At 45.5% G+C, this 24676-nt stretch overlaps 1 protein-coding gene across 1 annotated transcript in view; it reads left to right on the plus strand.

Moving 5' to 3' along the window:
- SCHIP1 (schwannomin interacting protein 1) overlaps positions 1 to 24676 on the plus strand; it is a 504974-nt gene that overhangs the window by 145577 nt on the left and 334721 nt on the right. The window contains exon 4 of the mRNA XM_089675432.1: positions 21235 to 21385. Within this exon, the coding sequence (XP_089531558.1) occupies positions 21235 to 21385 (151 nt within the window). The remainder of the gene's footprint in view (positions 1 to 21234; positions 21386 to 24676) is intronic.

Genomic DNA, 24676 nt, shown 5'->3' on the forward strand with positions numbered 1-24676 from the left:
CATTGCTGCTGCCTCCACCGCCACCCTGTGCCATGTGCCTCTGTCGTCTGCTCACGCTGCTGACGGCTTCCGCTTTTTAACCGAGGCCTGTGTTTGGCTTCCGAATACTGCTGCATCCACCGCCACCCTGCGCCATGTGTCTCTGTTGTCTGCTCACGCTGCTGATGGCTTCCGCTTTTTAACCTAGGCCTGTGTATGGCTTCAGGATAATGCTGCCTACACCGCCACCCTGCGCCATGTGCCTCTGTCGTCTGCTCACGCTGCTGCCAGGTCCATACTGATTCATGGCCCCCTGTACCGGCTCCTCATGAACGTGGTTCAGCGGGTTTGCATCGTCGTCGACTATCAAGAGTCCAAAGGCAGAGTGGCGGAGCAGAAGCAGCTTCAATTGAAGGCCATACACAGGCCTAGGTTTAAAAGTCCCTCACAGTTAATTCCAATAACGAACTCTACTCCTCCGTGCAATCTACTTACGAGACCCTGGGCAGGTCTGGGTCCAATTTGTGGTAGAGACTGGTTTTGTTCAGCCATGCTTGAGCGAGTAATAACAGGTCTGTGCTGCCCTTTGGTGTCTGGCTTAATGCGCACAACACTGAACGTCCCAGCGTTTGTCAACGATTTGCCGTTAAGTGATGCAAACCCGCTGAACCACGTTCATGAGGAGCCAGTACAGGGGGCCATGAATCAGTATGGACCTGGCAGCAGCGTGAGCAGACGACAGAGGCACATGGCGCAGGATGGCGGTGTAGGCAGCATTATTCTGAAGCCATACACAGGCCTAGGTTAAAAAGCGGAAGCCGTCAGCAGCGTGAGCAGACGACAGAGACACATGGCGCAGGGTGGCGGTGGATGCAGCAGTATTCGGAAGCCAAACACAGGCCTCGGTTAAAAAGCGGAAGCCGTCAGCAGCGTGAGCAGACGACAGAGGCACATGGCGCAGGGTGGCGGTGGAGGCAGCAGCAATGGAAGGCCATACAGCACCCTATCACAAAATGGAACCCACCAACAGTGTAAGGAGACCTGAAAGTGGCACATGGCAGAGTCTGGCGATGAAGTCAGCAGCAATGGGAGGCCGTACAGGGACCCATGACACACTCTGGACTTGGCAGCAGCAAGAGGAGGCGGTACAGGGGCCCATGGCAGAGTGGCGAAGCGTAAGCAGCTTAAATTGAAGGCCATACAGAGGCCTATGTTAAAAATAATAACATGTTTGGGGCATGATTCATGGCGGATTTAGTCAGTTGTGTCAGGAACTGGTGGTTTGAAATCCAGACTAATCCACGCCTGATTCATTTTCACAAACGTGAGTCTCTCCACACTTTGGGTGGACAGTCGTGTCCTCCGCGGAGTTACAATACCTCCTGCCGCACTAAACACGCGCTCCGATGCCACGCTACTGGCCGGGCATGACAGCCTTTCAAGGGCAAATTCAGCTAGTTGGGGCCAAAGGTCAAGTTTCGTTGCCCAGTAGTCAAGGGGATTGTCTACCTCGGTTGGCAGGGTGCTGTCCAAGTAGGCCCGAGCCTGTTGTTTGAGGTCCTGCTCCAGGTCCACCTGATGCTGCTGCTGCTGCGGCTGGTTAGTAGTTTCCTCACTGCGCTGGTGAAGAAAGCTACTCATCAACGACTGCAGACTGAGGCAGCCGCTGCTGGTGGAGCTGCCACTGCTCCTACCACCCCACCCCTCCCCTGCTGCCATGGCAGCAGAACGCGAGCGCACAGGGCCCACAGTGTCTGAGGATGGACGTTGGCGCACAAAGGCAGAGACCAACTGACTACATAGGTGGTTTTTATAGTACTTTATTTTGGCCTCCCTCTCAGCAGGTGTGAAAAAGGCCACCATTTTTGAACGGTAGCGAGGGTCCAACAAGGTGGACAGCCAAAAGTCATCCCTCTGTCTGATGGTTATTATTCGGCTGTCGCTACGCAAGCAACCGAGCATGCTATGGGCCATTTGTGCCAAGGAATGCGAGGGACTCCCTGCCTCCATCTCCACAGCATACTGCCACGGTGCGTCTGGGTCCTCTGTCTCCTCCTCCTCCTCTACCAGATGCTCCTGCTCCTCCACTCCTGTCCGCTGAGTGGAAAAACCACCCATTTCACTCAATAATTCCTGAGCACCAATGTCCTCCTCTACCTCCTCCTCTTCTTCCTGTCCTGCCCCCACAGGGGTCATGTGGCGTTGAGATCTGTGCGCCACGTCTACCGCACCCTGACCAGCCATTGTTAACAGCATTTGTTCCAGGACGTGCAACAGAGGAATGACGTCGTTCATCCCATAGTCCTGCCGACTCACGAATAGCGTGGCCTCCTCAAAGGGCCTGAGCAAGCGGCAGGTGTCACGCATGAGCAGCCAATGGCTGACATCTAAGTTACACAGGGGAGTACCTTTATCCGCTTGTAACATCAGGAAATCGGTGATGGCCTTTCGCTGTTCGTAAAGGCGGTCTAACATATGTAGGGTTGAATTCCACCTTGTTGCAACGTCGCAGATCAGGCGATGCTGTGGAATTCCGTTCTGCCGCTGCAGCTCAAGGAGGGTGTGCTTTGCGGTGTAGGAATGGCTGAAATGCATGCAAAGTTTACGTGACATTTTAAGGATGTCTTGCAGTGGGATGGTGGATTTTAGGAACCGCTTGACAACCAGATTGAACACGTGAGCCATGCATGGCGCATGGCACAACCTTCCTTGACGCAGAGCAGACACCATGTTCTTTCCGTTGTCGGTCAACATGGTTCCGATTTTCAGTTTGCGCGGAGACAGCCATCTGTCGATTTCTCTGTTCATTACACTCAGAAGTTCCTCCCCTGTGTGACTACGTTCGCCAAGGCATACCAGGTGCAGCACAGCGTGACACCGTTGCGCCCTGCACATGTGATATGCCGGTCGGGTAATGGGACTTGGCACGGGAGGGCGGCTGAGGACACGGCGGAAGAAGAGGTGGTAGAGGCGGACATCTTTGCTGGACCAAGGACGTGCAAACGTGGAGGCAAAAGCGGCGTGACCTGTCCAAGTTGCTGGTGCGGCTGTGCCGGCACCACGTTCGCCCAGTGGGCCGTAAATGACATGTACTGTCCCTGACCGTAGTTACAGCTCCACACGTCGGCGCTGCCGTGCACTTTGGCAGAGACCGACATGCTCAAAGACTGGCCCACCATCTCTTCTACATGTGAATGCAGGGCTGGCACTGCCTTTTTGGCGAAGAAATGCCGGCTTGGCACTCTCCACCGCGGCTCGGCACAAGCCATCATTTCTCGGAAAGGTGCTGAGTCCACCACTTGGAAAGGGAGGGACTGCAGCACCAGCAACTTGGACAGGAGGACGTTCAGCTTCTGCACCGTCGGGTGCGTGCTCGCAAACTGTTGTCTCTTGGAAACGGATTCCAAGAAAGACTGCTGACGGAATCTGTGAAGAGGAGTAGCAGGAGAAGGAGCATCTGAACGAGCGGAAGATGCCAACGAGCGACAACTCCCCTCAGCAGAGGTGTTGGAGCCTTGACTGGCTGATAGAGGGCGATTGACGTCGGGTGACGGAGCAAGTAACGGAGCGGGTGATGGAGCGGGGGCTGGGGCAGGCAGAACCGCCGTATCTTTATCATGGTTTTCCCAGGCCACCGAATGGCGACGCTGCATATGCTGACGCAACGCTGTAGTCCCAACATGGGCCCCCTGGCCACGCTTGACTTTCTGGCCACATAGTCGACATACGGCTACGTTTACTTCCTCGGGCGGCTTGACGAAAAATTGCCACACCGCCGAGTAGGAAACTTTGCCCCCGCTACTCCTCACTGGCTGACTGCTACTTCCTCCGTGCACACCGGCACCACTACTGGCCGTGGTGGTAGGCTGCAGTGGAGCTGGTGCTCTACTCCGTGGCCGTTTGCCTCCACTGACACTGCTGCGACCCTGCTGCCTCCTGGGCAACCCACCGACTGTTTTGCTCGCTGCCAAGCTGCCACCCTCTTCTCCTGATGATGCGGAAGCAATAGCCTGATGACGACGAGGCTGCCAAGTGCGATCAGCCTCATCATCATCAATTAGGGTCTCCGCCTCACTACTAGCCCCCTCGGCTGCGTGTGGGTCAGGAGACAGACCTGTCTCTAGACCGGCTACCGAGCCACTCTCCTCGCCAGTACTTCTTAGCCTGGCTGCTGAAGAGGCGGATGTCTCCCCCCGTTCCTGACCACCCTCTGTTAGCTCTTCCTCACTGTACAGTGGGGCTGAGCCCACAGCATGCGATACTTCGCTTGGTGAGGGAACACCAAAGGACAGGGGCAGGTAGAGGACACGTGATTTCAGTGGGCTTGCTCCCGGGCCATGCCAACTAACGGTTGTGTCTGACGTACCCACCGACCGTTGGCTGTAGGTGTCAGAGGTGACCTGGGAAGAGGAAGACGACCGAGTCAACCAATCGATGACGGCAGGGTTGTCGGTGGAGACACGACCGCTGGATGACACCGGGAGCACTGGCCTCTGGCTGCGACTAGTGCTGCCTCGACCCCTTCCTCTGCTGCCACGTCTGCTCGCTCCTGAAACATTGCCTCCTCTGCCACTCCTCTGCGTGTTGTCTGACATACTCTTTAATTCAATAAGCACCCCAAACATAAAACAGGATTTAACTCTTTGAACGTACAATTGTGGTTGTGAAGCAGAAAGTAACGATTCTGTGTCCCTGAGTAACAATTCTGTGTCCCTGAGTAACGATTCTGTGTCCCTCAGTAACAATTCTGTGTCCCTGAGTAACAATTCTGTGTCCCTGAGTAACGATTCTGTGTCCCTGAGTAACGATTCTGTGTCCCTGAGTAACAATTCTGTGTCCCTGAGTAACAATTCTGTGTCTGTCCCTGAGTAACGATTCTGTGTCCCTGAGTAACGATTCTGTGTCCCTGAGTAACGATTCTGTGTCCCTGAGTAACAATTCTGTGTCTGTCCCTGAGTAACGATTCTGTGTCCCTGAGTAACGATTCTGTGTCCCTGAGTAACGACTCTGTGTCCCTGAGTAACAATTCTGTGTCCCTGAGTAACAATTCTGTGTCTGTCCCTGAGTAACGATTCTGTGTCCCTGAGTAACAATTCTGTGTCCCTGAGTAACAATTCTGTGTCCCTTAGTAATGATTCTTTTTCCCTGAGTAACGATTCTGTGTCCCTGAGTAACGATTCTGTGTCCCTGAGTAACAATTCTGTGTCCCTGAGTAACGATTCTGTGTCCCTGAGTAACGATTTTGTGTCCCTGAGTAACGATTCTGTGTCCCTCAGTAACGATTCTGTGTCCCTCAGTAACGATTCTGTGTCCCTGAGTAACAATTCTGTGTCCCTGAGTAACAAATCTGTGTCCCTCAGTAACAATTCTGTGTCCCTCAGTAACGATTCTGTGTCCCTCAGTAACGATTCTGTGTCCCTCAGTAACGATTCTGTGTCCCTGAGTAACAATTCTGTGTCCCTGAGTAACGATTCTGTGTCCCTGAGTAACGATTCTGTGTCCCTCAGTAACAATTCTGTGTCCCTGAGTAGCAATTCTGTGTCCCTGAGTAACGATTCTGTGTCCCTGAGTAACGATTCTGTGTCCCTGAGTAACAATTCTGTGTCCCTGAGTAACGATTCTGTGTCCCTGAGTAACGATTCTGTGTCCCTGACTATCAATTCTGTGTCCCTGAGTAACAATTCTGTGTCTGTCCCTGAGTAACGATTCTGTGTCCCTGAGTAACAATTCTGTGTTCCTGAGTAACGATTCTGTGTCCCTGAGTAACGATTCTGTGTCCCTGAGTAACAATTCTGTGTCTGTCCCTGAGTAACGATTTTGTGTCCCTGAGTAACAATTCTGTGTCCCTGAGTAACGATTCTGTGTCCCTGAGTAACGATTCTGTGTCCCTGAGTAACGATTCTGTGTCCCTGAGTAACGATTCTGTGGCCCTAAAGTCTCTGTGGCCCTAACTCTGTCCCTAATACAGACAGGTCTGTCTCTCTTGAATGAACGGAGGCTAATGGAGAATTCTAAGATGGCCGCGATTTATAGCTCCACCATTACACAGTGCTGGCTGGCTGGCTGCTGATTGGCTAATGCGATCACATGTCATGAATGAATGCATTATGGGTTAGCACGCCTTGTCTGCGCGCCTTCCCAGAGATCCCCGCTCCGTCGCCACACATGTCGCCGCCATTTTTGGGAAAATTCGATTCGTGCATCCGAAGTTTGCTAATTTTCGGATTCGGCGCGAATCAAATTTTTCCTAATCTTCTAAACGAATTCCACTTCGCCATGTTCGATTCGCTCATCTCTAATTACAATCAAAGTCAGCTGTCCAGGATTTCAGACATGGAGTTCGTTATACAGACCATACATGGGTCGAATTGTGAACAAATTGTATTTGGAAAATCGGACATTTTGGGCGTTATGTTATCCGATGATGCCATCATTGATATTGAAATTCAACCAACCAAGTCTTTAATTTCACCTCATGTTGCTACAGAAAAGAATTTTCTTGGCCAAGAGTTTTCATTTTCTTTCCAGGTCACAGCTCATGCTCATTTCTTTTTCAGTTAGATTTCTCGCACAATTCTTCCATTATTGATTAGAAATGTATTTGTTTTTAAAAAAATTTCCAACATGCCCGATCACTCAAGTTCGATGGTCGCTCAAAAATCGTCCGTTGCTGTGTCCCACTAATGGTGCAAAATTTGAACAGAAATTCGCAGAAAAGCTTTTTGAAAGAAAATTCTTTCGGAATTCGACCCATGTATGGCCAGTTTAAATCTCTCTCAGGTTAAAAAAAAATGAAAGGAAGGTCCCTGAAAAAGAAGGTATTATTCCTACTTCTCGGGCAGCCACTCTGCTAACTGAGCAATGAACTGCACATATGTCAAGCTAAATGGCATTAAAGTGGTAGTAAAGTCTTTATATTTAAAGCCTGCTGACAGGCAGGGTTTTTATAACAGAAGAGACCATAGTGGTCTGTTCTGCCATAAATGTCCCACCTGCATATCAGTGGGTAATGTGATCTGTGCCGCACATGCGCAGCTCAGATCACATTTACAGCCCGTTTTGTGATGAGACTCCTGTGCACATGGAAGATACCAAACCCAGAAGGAATACCAGGTGCAGATGGGAGCCATGACAGCGGTGTGCTGGAGTGCTTGGCTTGTCATAATGTGCTTGTGCATAATAGTACATTATGACTTAAACCTGCAGGAGTTTTTAACCGAAGACTTTACTACTGATGAAAAAAACAAACAAACTGTAAGCTATGTTGTCATAGCAAAGAGTCAGTGCATCAATGGTATCAGCATATAAATGGTACTGTATATATGGCATTTTATATGCTACCTCAGTTGTGTCTATCAGGTTCCATTTCAATACCTGAAATAACCCTGCAGGCTCTTCTATAATGAAATGATTTAATCTTTGAGGCTTAGCTATACTCACATAGTCAAACAGCAGTGTTTTTTCCATTTATAGAGCTTTCCTTTTTTGAAACTACAGCCAGTTGCAGGAGAGTGTTTATCCATGCATAGTGTGGGTTCAGGTTCTAACCAGTTCCTACGAATGCCAGTTAAAGCAGTTGTAGACCTGTCCCTGTCCGTGTTGGATAAATGTGATCCTTGAGCTCCCTAGTCTGAATTGTTTGGCTGGGGGTGGACTAGGGTAAAATCAGGCTGTTCATGTTCCTTCCAGTGACACAGCTGGCATATTTTTTTATCTTTTGCTGTGCCACTGCATGTGAGCAGCTGGGTTTGGCATGCTTTAGCACAAGCTTTGGCACAAAAAGCTCCTTATGCTGGATGACTGTAAATCTGTTTTGTTTATTTCTCTTGAAGAAGAGCAATCTGCCTCCATTTCAACCCCCAGCATAATTCTGAATGGTTTAGGTAATGCAGTAAGAGATTGTATTTCAGAGGTATCTGGACGTTTGCTGTTTGCATTTCAGGAATAATAATAATAATTATTATTATTATTATTCAGGATTTATATAGCGCTAACAGTTTGTTCAGCGCTTTACAATATAACGGGAGACAATACAGCAACAATACAGTTCAATACAAGAGGGTTAGGAGGGCCCTGCTCCTTGGAGCTTACAATCTAAGAGGGAGGGGCTAGTGGTACAAAAGGTAGTAACTGTGGGGGATGGACTGGTAGGCGGAATAGAAGATTCCATTATTAGCTGAGGGCAGGATAGGCTTCCCTGAAGAGATAGGTTTTCAGATATCACCTAAACGTGAGCAGAGTAGGCGATAGTCTGATAAATTGGGGTAGAGAATTCCTGAGGATGGGGAAGCTCTGGAGAAGCCCTGGAGAAGAGCATGGGAGGAGGAGGCAGAGAGCAGGAGGTCGTGCAAGGAGCGGAGAGGACGGTTTGGGTGATGTTTGGAGACAAGATCGTTGATGTAATTTGGGGCTGAGTTATAAATAGCTTTATATGTTATTGTTAATGTTTTGAATTTTATACGTTGGGCAATGGGAAGCCAGTGGAGGGGTTGGCAGAGAGGGGTGGCAGATACAGAATAATTAGTAAGGTGGATGAGTCTGGCAGCAGCATTCATGATAGACTGAAGAGGGGATAGCCTGCGATGAGGTAGGCCAATGAGGAGGGAGTTACAATAGTCAAGGTGAGAGATAACAAGGGAGTGAATAAGTTGCTTAGTGGTTTCCAAGGTTAAGAACGGGCGTATCTTGGAGATGTTGCAGAGGTGAAGTCTACAAGATTTGGACAGTGATTGGATTTGGGACTGAAAGGACAGATTGGAGTCTAGGATTATACCTAGCACCCTGGCATGAGGGGAGGGACTGATGGTTGTAATATTGATCTTGATGGAGAAGTCAGGGGAGGGGGCACGGGCTGGAGGGAATACTAAGAGCTCAGAAATAGAGAATACTTTTCAGATTTTTTGGGGAGTTTTGGTGGATACTTTTTGCCTCTTCTTTTCAATCAACTCCTATGCCTGTTTTGTTCCTTTGCAAATAGAGGAACTAGAGGAATATGTGGATGCTGATGTTGAGGAGAGTGAGATTTCTCCACTGGGCCCTTAAGAAGGAGAACATGTAGATAAGAAAGATCCAAATAAAGTCCATAAGTATACTGTATGTTTACAGCAGAAAAAACTGACATGCTGTTATTTCAGAACAAATCAAGGACAAAGTGTAGGTTTTTCAGTTCAAGACCATATGCAACCAGGATAGCCTGTATAAGAGAAAAAGGGTAATATTATTCTAGTACACAAAGTTCTTACAGAGGTCATTCAAAAGGATTGGAAAAAGCTAGAAACGTTGTTTATCCACAGGACCATCAAAAGGCCCCTTTCCATTGGTTGAGTAGGTTTTCGTTCAATGCGTATTTATCCTAAATTGCTATAGACTTCTCATCAAATTTGTCAGGAATGTTGGATTTGTTATTTGACAGTGTTGGATGTCTACCTTCCCGAAGAACCTAGGGCACCTCTGCTTCTGCCTTCACATTTGATTGTTACCACTTGCGTATTTTGGAATTCCAATCTCCACCTAGATGGAACAGTTACAGAAAACAAAATTATTTGTTAACAGGAAATTCCCAGAACATACTTTCCTTTGTGGTCTACTTCAAAACAACTCCTTTTACCACCAATGCCTCAGCTGAATTGGTTTGAGTAACTGCTCATTCTTCCCCATGAAGTACTGTAACTTACCTTGTAGAGTCATGTGATACAAATCTTTGACTTGTAATGTCTCTTCTATATCTTGGTTTCCCTTTTTAGGGGGATATACTTTATGGCCCAAAAAAGACAAGCTCCTAGTCTAGGAAGGGAAAGACCAGACTCAAGCATGTGGTAAAGCCACTGTTAGTACGAAGTACTGTTTGTTTATAGCTCTAAGGCCAAGAAAGGATTCACTCTTTTATACCCCAGAAACTCCTAAAGAAAAGAAAATAGTTCTTAATTAGGTTTTGGGAGAGGGGATTTTTTTTTTCCCTTTGTGATTGGGGATCTCGTCAAATCCTTCAGGTTGTCAAGAAGAGAGCTAGAGATGAAGATTTCTTTGAAGCAATAAAGTGTTACTAAATTCACAACAGTAAAATCAGTCTGTATATGCAGTATAGCATGCTTGTTATACTCACTGTGGAAGCTAAAGAGTCAATCGTCTGCATTGTGTAAAAATGCTGTTTGACCCTGACTTATCTGATCCTCCCCTTCTTCCAGTGTCCACCTCTTATCTCCTGATAAGACATATTTTGTGGAGACACTCTGCACATGCTTAGTTTGGTGAGTATAGCTAGAGAGTTTTTTTTCTCTTTTGAGAGTGCACACTAAGTACAGGGGCGGGCAGGGGGCTGCTGTACCTTATCTGGCTCCGGTCCCAGTCCAGGAAGCGCTGCTCCTTCATTCACTTCAGCCACTCCCTCACTCCTGCCACTCGGCTCCGCCTCCTCACCGGTGATTGGGCGCCAGAACTGTAGCTCAGAAAAGGCGCACAGGCGGCCAATCACCTGCAAGGAGGCGGAGCCGAGCGGCCCCGCGAACATCGAGTGAGAGAGAGGCCGGAGTGAAGAAGGACAGCTGACAGGTAAGTGTGCCGTGCTGATGGTGCTGCTGCAACCAGGTATGCTGGCTGCAGTAGCACCTAGGCTGGAACAGGGGTCAGCAAGTTACGTGTCATTGGTGTTAGTGGGAGGAATAGTGCCCCATCATTGGTGTCACTGATACTAATGATGGGGCATTATTCCTCCCACTGACACCAATGATGGGGCACTATTCCTCCATTGACACCAATGATGGGGCACTATTCCTCCACTGACACCAATGATGGGGCACTATTCCTCCCCCCTACTGACACCAACGATGGGGCACTATTCCTCCCCCCACTGACACCAACGATGGGGCACTATTCCTCCCCCCCACTGACACCAACGATGGGGCACTATTCCTCCCCTCCCACTGACACCAACGATGGGGCACTATTCCTCCCCCCCACTGACACCAATGATGGGGCACTATTCCTCCCCCCCACTGACACCAATGATGGGGCACTATTCCCCCCCCCCACTGACACCAACGATGGGGCACTATTCCCCCCCCACTGACACCAATGATGGGGCACTATTCCTCCCCCCCCACTGACACCAATGATGGGGCACTATTCCCCCCCCCCACTGACACCAATGATGGGGCACTATTCCTCCCCCCACTGACACCAACGATGGGGCACTTTTCCTTCCCCCACTGACACCAACGATGGAACACTATTCCTTCCCCCACTGACACCAATGATGAGGCACTATCCCCCCCACTGACACCAATGATGGGACACTATTCCCCTCCACTGACACCAATGACGTACTATTCCTCCCACTGACACCAAAGATGGGGAACTATTCTTCCCACTGACACCAATGATGGGACACTATTCCTCCCACTGACACCAATGATGGGGCACTATTCCCCCCCACTGACACCAATGACGTACTATTCCCCCCACTGACACCAGTGACGGAGCACTATTCCCCCCCACTGACACCAATGACGTACTATTCCTCCCACTGACACCAACGATGGGGCACTATTCCTCCCCCCACTGACACCAATGATGGGGTACTATTCCTCCCACTGACACCAATGATGGGGCACTATTCCTCTCACTTACACCAATGATGGGGCACTATTCCTCCCACTTACACCAATGATGGGGCACGTTTTTTCCCACTGACACGAATGATGGGGCACGTTTCTTTCCACTGACACCAATGATGGGGCACTATTCCTCCCACTGACACTAATGAAGGGGCAGGATTCTTCCCACTGACACCAATGATGGGGCACTACTCCTCCCACTGACACCAATGATAGGGCACTATTCCTCCCACTGATATCAATGATGAGGCACTATTCCTCCCACTGACATCAATGATGGGACACTATTCCCCCCCACTGACACCAATAACGTACTATTCCCCCCACTGACACCAGTGACGAAGCACTATTCCCCCCCACTGACACCAATGACGTACTATTCCTCCCACTGACACCAACGATGGGGCACTATTCCTCCCCCCACTGACACCAATGATGGGGTACTATTCCTCCCACTGACACCAATGATGGGGCACTATTCCTCCCACTTACACCAATGATGGGGCACTATTCCTCCCACTTACACCAATGATGGGGCACGTTTTTTCCCACTGACACGAATGATGGGGCACGTTTCTTTCCACTGACACCAATGATGGGGCACTATTCCTCCCACTGACACTAATGAAGGGGCAGGATTCTTCCCACTGACACCAATGATGGGGCACTACTCCTCCCACTGACACCAATGATAGGGCACTATTCCTCCCACTGATATCAATGATGAGGCACTATTCCTCCCACTGACATCAATGATGGGACACTATTCCTCCTACTGACACCAATGATGGGGCACTATTCCTCCCACTGACACCAATGATGGGACACACTTGGGGGGAAATGTCTGTGCGTCTTATGGAGCAGCCGGCCCAGTATTCCCTCCACCGTTGTATGTCCACAGTCTCTGGTCATCTCCTGTACTGTGTCCGCATTTGTTCATAGTTTTTTTTGTTTTAAACTATAGTCCGGCCCTCCAACGGTCTGAGGGACAGGGAACTGGCCCCCTGTTTAAAAAGTTTGAGGACCACTGTTCTAAACACATGAGAAAGGGTTCACATTATAGTAAATGTGCTGCATTCTCTGAAGTAGTCTTAGCCACAAAATAGAAAAATGTATTCAGTGTGGGTATAAGCTATTCTTCAAACAAGTTCCTTTGAGAAATTTCAACATGACAATCACTTGAGACATTGAGACATTTTGTTAAATTAGTTGGATCTGTAAAAAATGTTCCCATCTGTTTTGTGCTGTAAATGCATATTGACGTTTTGTTTTCTCTAGTATTGAATCACGCTCTGTGATCAATTCCTAGAGATAATTTTGCTCCAGACTGAAAATGGCCATCAACGACGTTTTCTGATTGTTTTCTTGTAGCCTGTTTTCCTATTAAAGCATTTCTCTTGTTTACTTACGGATTTATACAATCCCCTCCTAAATCTTATGAGAATTTAAAAGCAAAAGGTAGACTGAAATGCAGGATACAAGTCACTTGCAGGATGCTGCAACTTAGGCTTTGTTCACACTTTCTCAAAATACTGCAGCTTAATAAACGCACCTATAGCGTTAACTCAAGTTGCTTGTTGAGTTTGATGCTCATTTAATGCGAGGTAAAATGCTCCCAAAATGCCCTATGTGCGTGTGACGTGCATTTAAGGCACTTTTGAAGCAAAGTGATGCAACTAACTCTTCATGTTTTGATCATTTAAACAACACTGTGTGCTGCCCATTATATCAATTGGACAGGAGTTTGAAGAGAATTAAAAACATGCCTCAAGGTTAGCAGGAACCTTATGTAGGAGTCTCCAAATTTGCTAAACAAAGCTCCAGTTTACTGTCCTTCAAACTGGGCCAGACTGCGGCCAGTGGGAGTAGAAAATGTCTCATTTTTGGTATTATAGGGGGAACAGTGCCCCATTGTTGTTGTCAGTGGAAGGAATAGTGCCACAATGTTGGTGCCAGTGAGAGAAATAGTACCCCATCGCTGGTGTCAGTGGGAGGAATAGTGCCCCATCATTGGTGTCAGTGGGAGGAATAGTGCCCCATTGTTGGTGTCAGTGGGAGGAATAGTGCCCCATTGTTGGTGTCAGTGGGAGGAATAGTGCCTCATCCTTGGTGTGAGTAGGAGGAATATTGCCCCATCGTTGGTATCAGTGGGAGGAATAGTGCCCCATCGTTGGTGTCAGTGGGAGGAATAGTGCCGCATTGTTGGTGTCAGTGGAGGAATAGTGCACCATCATTAGTATTAGTGGGAGGAATAGTGCCGCATTGTTGGTGTCAGTAGAGGAATAGTGCCCCATCATTAGCATCAGTGGGATGAATAGTGCCCCATCATTGGCGTCAGTGGGCAGAATAGTGCCCCATGATTGGTGTGAGTAGGAGGAATAGTGCCCCATCGTTGGTATCAGTGGGAGGAATAGTGCCCCATCGTTGGTGTCATTGGGAGGAATAGTGCCCCATCGTTGGTGTCAATTGGAGGAATAGTGCTCCCTAGCTGATGTCAGTGGGAGGAATAGTGCCGCATTGTTGGTGTCAGTGGGAGGAATAGTGCCCCATCAGTATCAGTGGGAGGAATAGTGCCGCATTGTTGGAGTCAGTGGAGGAATAGTGCCCCATCATTAGTATCAGTGGGAGGAATAGTGCCGCATTGTTGGTGTCAGTGGGAGGAATAGTGCCACAATGTTGGTGCCAGTGAGAGAAATAGTACCCCATCGCTGGTGTCAGTGGGAGGAATAGTGCCCCATCATTGGTGTCAGTGGGAGGAATAGTGCCCCATTGTTGGTGTCAGTGGGAGGAATAGTGCCCCATTGTTGGTGTCAGTGGGAGGAATAGTGCCTCATCCTTGGTGTGAGTAGGAGGAATATTGCCCCATCGTTGGTATCAGTGGGAGGAATAGTGCCCCATCGTTGGTGTCAGTGGGAGGAATAGTGCCGCATTGTTGGTGTCAGTGGAGGAATAGTGCACCATCATTAGTATTAGTGGGAGGAATAGTGCCGCATTGTTGGTGTCAGTAGAGGAATAGTGCCCCATCATTAGCATCAGTGGGATGAATAGTGCCCCATCATTGGCGTCAGTGGGCAGAATAGTGCCCCATGATTGGTGTGAGTAGGAGGAATAGTGCCCCATCGTTGGTATCAGTGGGAGGAATAGTGCCCCATCGTTGGTGTCATTGGGAGGAATAGTGCCCCATCGTTGGTGTCAATTGGAGGAATAGTGCTCCCTAGCTGATGTCAGTGGGAGGAATAGTGCCGCATTGTTGGTGTCAGTGGGAGGAATAGTGCCCCATCAGTATCAGTGGGAGGAATAGTGCCGCATTGTTGGAGTCAGTGGAGGAATAGTGCCCCATCATTAGTATCAGTGGGAGGAATAGTGCCGCATTGTTGGTGTCAGTGGAGGAATAGTGCCCCATCATTAGCATCAGTGGGATAAATAGTGTCCCACCATTGGAATCAGTGGGATGAATAGTGCCCCACTGCTGATGTCAGTGGGAGGAATAGTGCCCCATCAGTATCAGTGGGAGGAATAGTGCCCCATCATTAGCATCAGTGGGATGAATAGTGTCCCACCATTGGAATCAGTGGGATAAATAGTGTCCCACTGCTGGTATCAGTGGGAAGAATAATGCTCAATCATTGGTGTCAGTGGGAGGAATAGTGTCCCATTGTTGGTGTCAGTGGGAGGAATAGTGCCCCTTCATTGATGTCAATGGGAGAAATAGTGCCCCATTATTGGTGCCAGTGGGAGGAATACTCCTCCATTGTTGGTGTCAGTGGGAGGAATAGTGCCCCATCATTGGTGCCAGTGGGAGGAATACTCCTCCATTGTTGGTGTCAGTGGGAGGAATAGTGCCCCATCATTGGTGCCAGTGGGAGAAATACTCCTCCATTGTTGGTGTCAGTGGGAGGAATAGTGCCCCATCATTCCTATCAGTGGGAGGAATAGTGCCCCATCATTTGTATCAGTGGGAAGAATAATGCCCTGTTAGAGTCAGTGGGGAATGGTGCCGGATAAAGGTGAGCAAAGGGCCACATCTGGCCCCCGGGCCATAGTTTGAAGACCCCTGCTTTAGAGTATAGCAGGGGACACAGATAGCAATAAAAACCTTGCAGGTGTTCTAATTCTTCACTACACTAGCCAAAATTAAAGCAGAACTTCACCCAAAAGGGGAAGTTCTGCTTGTTTGCATCCTCTCCCCCTCCAATGCCACAGGGAGGATACCTGGTTTTGACAGATACCTGTCCCCTCCTTCCCCCGCAGCCTTCTGATGCAATTTACAGGTCCCAGAAGACTGTGGGGCCATTCACAAAGTGCAGCATGCTTTGTGTATGCATAGAAGGATACCGGCAATGAAGTTGCAAGGCTTTACTGCTGGTTTCCCTTACTTAAGATGCTGGCTTCTGCACCCGAGGCCAACAGAACAATGGGCTTGGGGTGGGGACATCGCTGGTTCCCTAAACAGATATGTGTCCTTATATTAAAAGTCAGCAGCTACAGTATTTCTTGCCGCTGAATTTCAATATTTTGTGGGGAGCCTGGAGCTCAGATTTAAATAAAAAAGTTTTGACTCCAGATAAGCATTAAGCATCCGTATGTGATTATGTGACTCTTGTGCTTTTGTAGCATTCCTTTGTATTTTCTTTTCATGTCATCTTGCAAGGTTGATGGAAATATATCATCACTGTGCATAGTGAGTTTTTTTTTTATGACCCCGATAATATTGTGTAAAAGCTTCCAAATTGTATTGCATGCATTAGGCATTGTGTTTCATGTTCCAATGATTTGGGACCTCTTCATTTATTTAACAAGTCTGAAACTTTATAGAGATATAAAATGAATATTTAGGTAATACAAAATTATTTGGCACATTTTATTTTTACCTTGCCAAAGTAAGAACCATATCTTTTGTTGCTGACTTTTTTTCTGTCTTTCACCCATCCACTTGGGTCACATAATGCACTTGCAAAAAAAAATAAATAAATAAACCCAGACAACTAGGTCACAATGTAAAGGCAACATCCTCCTTATGTTTGCTTTTACAGTTTAGGCGTTCCTTTCTGCTAGTAAAGGCTGCCCTCTGGTGAACATTAGGAATATGTACTGCCTGTCGGTGAATTTTGCACACAACAGTAGCAGTATATATACATTTCCCAGCTTATTATTATTTATTCATTAGTTGCCCTCTGCCAAAAAAAAAAATTATAGATGTAATACATTAAAATACATTTTTAACTACATAATTTATATTACCTTTTAAAAAAGGTTAGTTCATAAAGATGTCAAATATGTGTAGAATCAGTATTTTTTCATGTAAAAATGATTTGTATCTACTGAAATCTATTTATCTTGAGCTGGCATTTTACCTTATGAATTAGTATTTTACCTCCACCTTGAATAGCTTATTTTCCTGCTCTCCTCAATATCCACCTCATACAACATTACAATTATTGCCAGTCAGAAGCTAATGACATTTTATGGAAGAATAACCTGTGTGATAATCTTTGTGGAACTGGCCCCTTTAGCAGGTATAGCTTTGTAAAACATTAAAACTAAGTGCCTATAGTGTATAAAATCCAGTATTACACTGTCTCACCCTGCTCAGCACATGCTCAGTTGCTCTCTATTTTAGTCACTGTGACAAATTTGGCAAAGCCGATCTGCTGATAACATAAAGATTTAAAGTGTTACTAAACCCACAACAGTAACATCAGTCTGTATATACAGTAAAGCGTGTTTGTTATACTCACTGTGGAACCTAAGGGGTTGATTCTCTGCCTTGTGTAAAAAGGCTGTTTGATCTTGTCTTCTTTGACCCTCCCTTCTTCCTCTGTCCCCTATCCATCTGCTGATAGAACAGAGCCTCGGTGGCAAGTTGCACATGCTCAGTTTGGTGTGTATTGCTAGAGAAGTTTTTTTATTCTTAGGAGAGTGCATGTGATCAGCACAGGGCTAATCAGCACTGTCCAGACAGGGGGTCAGGGGTCAAGCAGCCTAATAAGACAGTCAGAGGAGAATGAAAACCCCTCTTACAAGCTTTAACCAGTGCTCTGCTGGACACTGATAGAAGTCACAAGATTATTCTAACTGCTGATGAGAAAAGGTATTTAGCAGTTTATATTTACTAAAATAATTGCATGTCCATGTTCTATGTACTGTGGGAGACCAGATATAGTGAATGCAGTGTCCTGGGTTTAGTAACACTTTAATGCTGTTCAGGGGTTTTGGTCCTCAGCAAAATGGCAGCCTCCAGCAAGAAGAAACAGGAACAATGCTGGAGACAATTTACAGCACACTTTGGTAACATAATTATTAATGTGGAACGAATGCTTCTTGATAAAAACATTATTTTTTTATCAAGTTGTTATGGGTAAAGTTCCACTTTAAATGACCGTGCATACACGTAGTAAGAGCTAAATACCACATGATCTAATAAAACACATGATGAAAACGATGCATAGTAATGTGCATCACTCATGTAGTAAAGCTTTTGTAAATTGACTTTACAGTCACAATTTTTAGAGAATTTTGATATAAAGAGGAACTTCAGTCCCCTTTTGTGTGGCTCTGCCCTCTCCTCCAGTGCCATCAATATGATGCAAGAGCAGATACTCCGAAAGGGTTCTGCCTGGGCTCTGGTTCCTGAAAGAGCCCTTCAGCACATCTGCACATATGCATAAGATTTCCCGTGCATGCACAATGGCGGCAAAGTACTGGGGCTTCCATAATAGCTGTGGGAGTGGAGGCACAAATATCATTCTTGTTTAGGAGAGAAATGCAGAAGTGCAGCTTTGCAGCACAAAAAAGCTTTTGAATAATAAAAAAAGTATATATAATTGTGAAATAGGGTGGAGGATGCAGGACAACATGAGAGTTCTTTAGGGTGAAGGTTCACTTTCAAAAAATACTGCCATTAGGGAATCACAGAGTAAGATTTTTCAAGCATATCTCCAGCCAAAAACTTGTTCTGCTTTTTAATAAAATGGGTAAGAACCTCTGATGGCTTTTTATTTTAGTCTGTCCAGTTGACTCCAGAATAGGAGCAATGGGGATGGCCTCCACTGTCAACAGACATCTGTCAAACATGGGATTATTTTCTCTCTTCAGAGATGTTTCTGCTTGCATCCTGGCATGTTGTATGGGGAGCAAATATAAAGAAAAATGCTCACAACTTCTTTTAAAACTACATTAATTTAATTTAAAGCTAAACACCAGAATAAGCATATACAGTGTCTTGAAAAAAGTATTCATGCCTGTACATTTGTATTCAGCCCCCCTGAGTCAATACTTTGTAGAACCACCTTTCGCTGCAATTACAGCTGCGAGTATTTTTGGGTATGTCTCTACCAGCTTTGCACATCTTTGCACATCTAGAGGGTGACATTTTTGCCCATTCTTCTTTGCAAAAAAGCTCAAGCTCTGTCAGATTGGATGGAGAGCGTCTGTGAACAGCAATTTTCAAGTATTGCCACAGATTCTCAATGGGATTTAGGTCTGGACTTTGACTGGGCCATTCTAACACATGAATATGCTTTGATCCAAACCATTCCAGCTCTGGCTGTATGTTTAGGGTTGTTATCCTGCTGGAAGGTGAACCTCCGCCCCAGTCTCAAGTCTTTTGCAGAATCTAACAGGTTCTATTCTAAAATTGCCCTGTATTTGGCTCCATCCATCTTCCCATTAATTCTGACCAGCTTCCCTGTCCCTGCTGAAGAAAAGCACCCCCACCACATGATGCTGCAACCACCATGTTTCACAGTGGGGATGGTGTGTTCAGGGTGATGTGCAGTGCAAGTTTTCCTCCACACAAAGCATTTTTCTTTTAGGCGAAAAAGTTAAACTTTGGTCTCATCTGACCAGAGCACTTTCTTCCACATGTTTGCTGTGTCCCCCACATGGCTTCCCACAAACTTCAAACAGGACTTCTTATGGCTTTCTTTTAACAATAGCTTTCTTCTTGCCACTCTTCCATAAAGGCCAGATTTGTGGAGTGCATGACTAATAGTTGTCCTGTGGACAGATTCTCCCACCTGAGCTGTGGATCTCTGCAGCTCCTTCAGCGTTACCATGGGCCTGTTGGCTGCTTCTCTGAATAATGCTCTCCTTGCCCGGCCTGGAAATTTAGGTGGACGGCCATGTCTTGGTAGGATTGCAGTTGTGCCATACTCTTTCCATTTTTGGGTTATGGATTGAACAGTGCTCCGTGAGATGTCCAAAGTTTGGGATTTTTTTTATAACCTAATGCTACCTTAAACGTCTCCATAACTTTATCCCTGACCTGTCTGGTGTGTTCCTTGGCCTTCATGATGCTATTTGTTCACTAATGTTCTCTAATAAACCTCCTGAGGGCTTCACAGAACAGCTGTATTTATACTGAGATTAAATTACACACAGGTGAACTCTATTTACTAACAAGGTGACTTCTGAAGGCAATTGGTTCCACTAAATTTTAGTTAGGGGTATCAGAGTAAAGGGGCTGACTACAAATGCACACCACACTTTTCAGATCTTTATTTGTAAAACATTTTAAAAACCATTTATAATTTTCCAACATTGTGTTGGTCTATCATGTAAAATCCCAATAAAATACATTTACATTATTGGTTATAACATGACAAAATGTGGAAACTTTCAAGGGGTATGAATACTTTTTCAAGGCACTGTATTATTTAAATACAAGAGTCATGTATATTTCTTCTTAAATGTTGGTGTGCTTTGTGTATTTTTTTCAGATCTGTCCAGTGTAAAACTTTATTTCTGTGCAAGAGCTTCCTGTAATAAAGACCTGTCACTGCTGCTCTCCGTCCTTGTGCAGGGTGACTGGTCTTGTATCCGCCCTCCTTTGTAGTTTTCTGCAGGCAGCCTATAGTGGTTGGACCTGCTGAGACCCTCCCACAGCTCTGATCTCTGAACAGGCTATGTACAGTAGAGTGATGATATCACTAGTAATTTTACAAGATAATACCTCTGGATTGCAAATACATTTGGTGCACACAAAATGGATTTATAGCCTTTTGTGACTTTTAAGGAATATATTTAAATAAAGGTTTTTGTGCCCTGATTTCAGCTTCAACTATCTTATACAGATTTGCAACAGGAGGTATATTAATAAGATCTGGGAGGAGGCTTAGGAGACCCAGAATGATATTCCTCTGCTGGCCTGTAATCACTCTACAGTACATGCACACTAGTGTCTGCACTGCATTTGAATGGGGTTTGAGTTGTGTTTGATGCATTGTCTGCATTTTAGTGCAATAGCTGTATGTCACCTTACAGATACCTTTAATTGCAATTGCTTATTGCACTAAATACAAATCACATAATTGCATGTTATTTGCAGGTTCATATAATGCAATTTAAAAGTCATGCAGATAAATTCATAAAAGAGATTAATTTTATCTAGACAAGTTCAAGGAATATGCAAACCTAATGTAAATGTGATGCATGGTAATTTTTGAAGGCAAGTATGCACAAACATTAGAATGCTAGAAAATGGCCTGAAAGCACATCCCAGATGAAGAGAAAACATGCCTGGTTTCATGTGACCTTCAAATATATAATAGAAAAACTAGAAAATACATGTTTACTTTCATTATTAGGCTCTTATTTATTTGCTCATGGTAATAGTTAACTGTTAATTTTGCATTATATTCAGAATCCAAAGAGCATGGAGGGATTACCTACAGCGCCAGGATTCTATGAATGCACAGTGTATAGAAAAACGCAGTCCGTCCCCATCGTCTTTGTCTTCAGATAAAATGAGCAGTTCCATCAGTATGAACACCTTTTCGGATGGCAGCACTCCTGTAAGTACAGATCAATTATATCCACACTGGTATTGACAGTTACTTTTCACTGAAATTGTGTTGTAGAGTGACCACTAGGGGGCACTCAGTGTCAGTATACAGTCCAAAAGCTTAGACTTACTGAGACATTTATAGGAAACATAGTTTCATTTATGTTTTTTTTTGTAATATAATTAAACTAACACAAAGCTAAAGCTATGTACGCTAAGCTTTCTTTGTATTAGGTACATGTGCCTTTAAGTATGTCTTCTAGTAAACTGCTACTTTTGTTAAACAACTAATTTACATGGGACTGGCAGATGGTATAGTTTCTGGAATGCTACTGGCCTAGCTGGTAAAAGCAGGACTTGATGCCAATGTTAGTGCTAGAACAGAGAATTGGAATGTCGGGATTATTTTTCCAGGAAAAACTGGAATCCTATCTAGATCACTTTTAATTTCAATGCTAATGTCAAGACTGGATTGGTTATTTGGTAGGGGTTAAGGTATTGTTATATTGTATGTTTGCCTGCCAGCAAAAAAAAAAAAAAAGAAAAAAGGTGACAGGCCTGCCCTGAAGGAAACCCAAGAGGTATGTGCATCATTTATTATTCTGTATATAATCTCCTCACATGACCAGGGCTTTTTTTCTCAGAAAATAGGTGCAGGTACTCCCTCCTTGTGAGTCACCCCTTGTCTCCATCCCCTACCTATCTCTGAGCACCGTTCCTTGGCTCCACCCTTTGGTTCCTATTTTAGAGAATACAGAACCAATTTTCATGGGCGGTGCTAAATAATTTATATGGAATTTGTTATTGATAACAATAAAAGCAGAAAAATAGATCCCTTGCAGCCAGCAACAATAGACCCCCCAATAATAGCAATCCCCATCAGCAACAATAGACCTCCCAGTATCAACAGACCTCCCGCAACAAAATATCCCCCCAGCAGCAATAGACCCCCGCCAGAAACAATAGATTCCCCAGCAGCCAGCATCAATAGCCCCTACCTCAACAGTAGATCACTCCAAGCAGCAAATGACCCCCCAGCAACATACTGTAAGACCCTCCCAGTAACAATAGACCCCCACTACCAACAGCAATAGACCTCTCCAGCAACAATAAACCCCTACAAAAATAGATCTGCTTCTGCAACAATAGATCCCCCGACACCCCTTGCCATTACATATATTCAATGCTAGAGGTACCAGAACTGCTTTCTCCTGTGTTCCTGCTGAAAAAAAAGCCCTGCACATGACCCAAATGTTGTCATGACCATGTCAGAAAAAGCTTAGAGTTTAGTTTTTCTGCTGCAAGAACTTTGCAAGTTGCTATGTATTAACTGGGAACCTTGTGAAATATTACATGTATTTTGTGTCCCAGCTGTTGAAGTTGTTTAGCAGGCTTACAGACTGACTCTTTCATACAGATTTAAATAAAAATGTGAAATGAAATGTTGAGAAATACAGTGTAAAATGTTTAGTATTTAGAACAGTGAATGTAAATTGCATGAATTTAATAACAGTAAGAAGACTAATTGCTTTTTCATATGACCTGTATAGTAAGGGTAAGGAAGCATAATTGTACCGATTGTCAGTTATTATTTACTGGGGGTTTTTTTGTGCTGTATTCGTCAAACTTTTGTGTGTAAGACATTTGCGGGTTGCCTGCCGGTACTATGTACTTATCTGAGGATATTATTATGGAGTTGTGATTGTAAGGTGTACATAATGTGAACTTTTATAACACTTTGTTGTTCTTGCTCTCTGTCTCAATCTAAGGTCCCTAACTCACATTCATGTATACACAAACTAGGGCCAATTTAGATAGGAGCCAATTAACCTACCAGTATGTTTTTGAAGTGTGGGAGTAGCCAAAGAAAACCCATGCAGGCATAGAGAAAACATGCAAACTCCAAGCAGGTTGTGTCTTGGTTGGAATTCGAACTGAGGGCAGCAGTGCTGCAAGGCAGGAGTGCTAACCACTAAGCCATTATGCTGAGTAAATCTTACCTTTTGGTTCCTCTCATGGACTATAGGAAAATAACATCTAATGAAGAAGGATTATGATCTATTCACTGCAACAAAAAAAGTTCATTAAGTTAGCAGTATATATGCGGCACCCCACTTTAGCCAACTAAAGCTACCCAACTCTCATAAACAGTGGCCTCCCCAAATGAATTTTGGCTTGAAGTTGTTTAGTGTGATCATTAAAAGATTTAGTCAAACATGGCTTGATCCAAACTATTTGATCATACACCACCTCTGCCAAATTTCTACATGGTTTAGGGGGCAAAGAAAAATTGCGGTAGTGGATTTTAAAGTGTATCTGAAGCCAAAAGAGAACAAAAACTGGTGGGACTTTACTGGTACCAAAAGAGGACAACCTCATGTTAATGTATAAAACATACTTATTGAAACACATCTTCCAAAAACTTCATATAAAAGCAATACTTGGCTAGTAAGCCCAAAAGATCACAGCATCATGTATTGTGGCATCTATGTCCTCCAGAGGTTGACGCGTTTCGCTTATTAGCTTTTTCAGGACCCCAAAAACCAGAGGCAAAGAAATTCGATGCCCTAACTGGAAGATGCATATATGTATAAACAGCATTAGTAATACAATTATAATTTTGAAAAAATCTTACAAAAAAGACCCTTCTCCACAAACTCACATGCCAATATGAACGGTGATGTGGGGCAACAGCATCCACACAGAGGTCAAGTGATGGTCTCGGATGAACATCCACATGCAAAGCCCCCTCCCTTCATCTCCAATCAAATAGAACCCTGTAGACAGACCAACAGACCAAGTTTTACTAAAGAGAAGAAAAAAGGAGAAAGGAAAAGGGAGTTGTATCTGAAGCCAAAAATATCTTTGTAATGGTGAAGGGTTAGAAACACTGTCAGGTTTGATTGTAAAGCTTAAAATTTTTCTGCATTACAATAATAAACATGTCGTACTTACCTGCTACGTGCAGTGGTTGTACACAGAGCAGTCCCGATCCTCCTCTAATCAGATCCCCCATTTCAACTCCTGGCTCCTCCCTCCTCCCTCCCGTCAAGCGCCACCATACAAAGCCGATTCCTATGGGGGCACTCATGCATGCTTGATCCTGAGCTGGGATGTTAGCGTCTCTTCAGACACACAACCCAGCTAAGCTGTCTGCTTACAGGTTTTGGCTTATAGGAGCAGGAGCCAATGGCTCCCGCTGGTCTCAGCAAAGCCTGTGAGACAGGTGAGAGGGGAGAAGAGCTGCTGCAAATGTGCACAGCACTGGGTCAAGATCGGGCTTAGGTAAGTATTTAGGGGA

The sequence above is a fragment of the Staurois parvus genome, unplaced genomic scaffold (assembly GCF_062004578.1).
Source record: "Staurois parvus isolate SC_StPar_1 unplaced genomic scaffold, SC_StPar_1.0 ptg000155l, whole genome shotgun sequence".
Classification (NCBI taxonomy): domain Eukaryota; kingdom Metazoa; phylum Chordata; class Amphibia; order Anura; family Ranidae; genus Staurois; species Staurois parvus.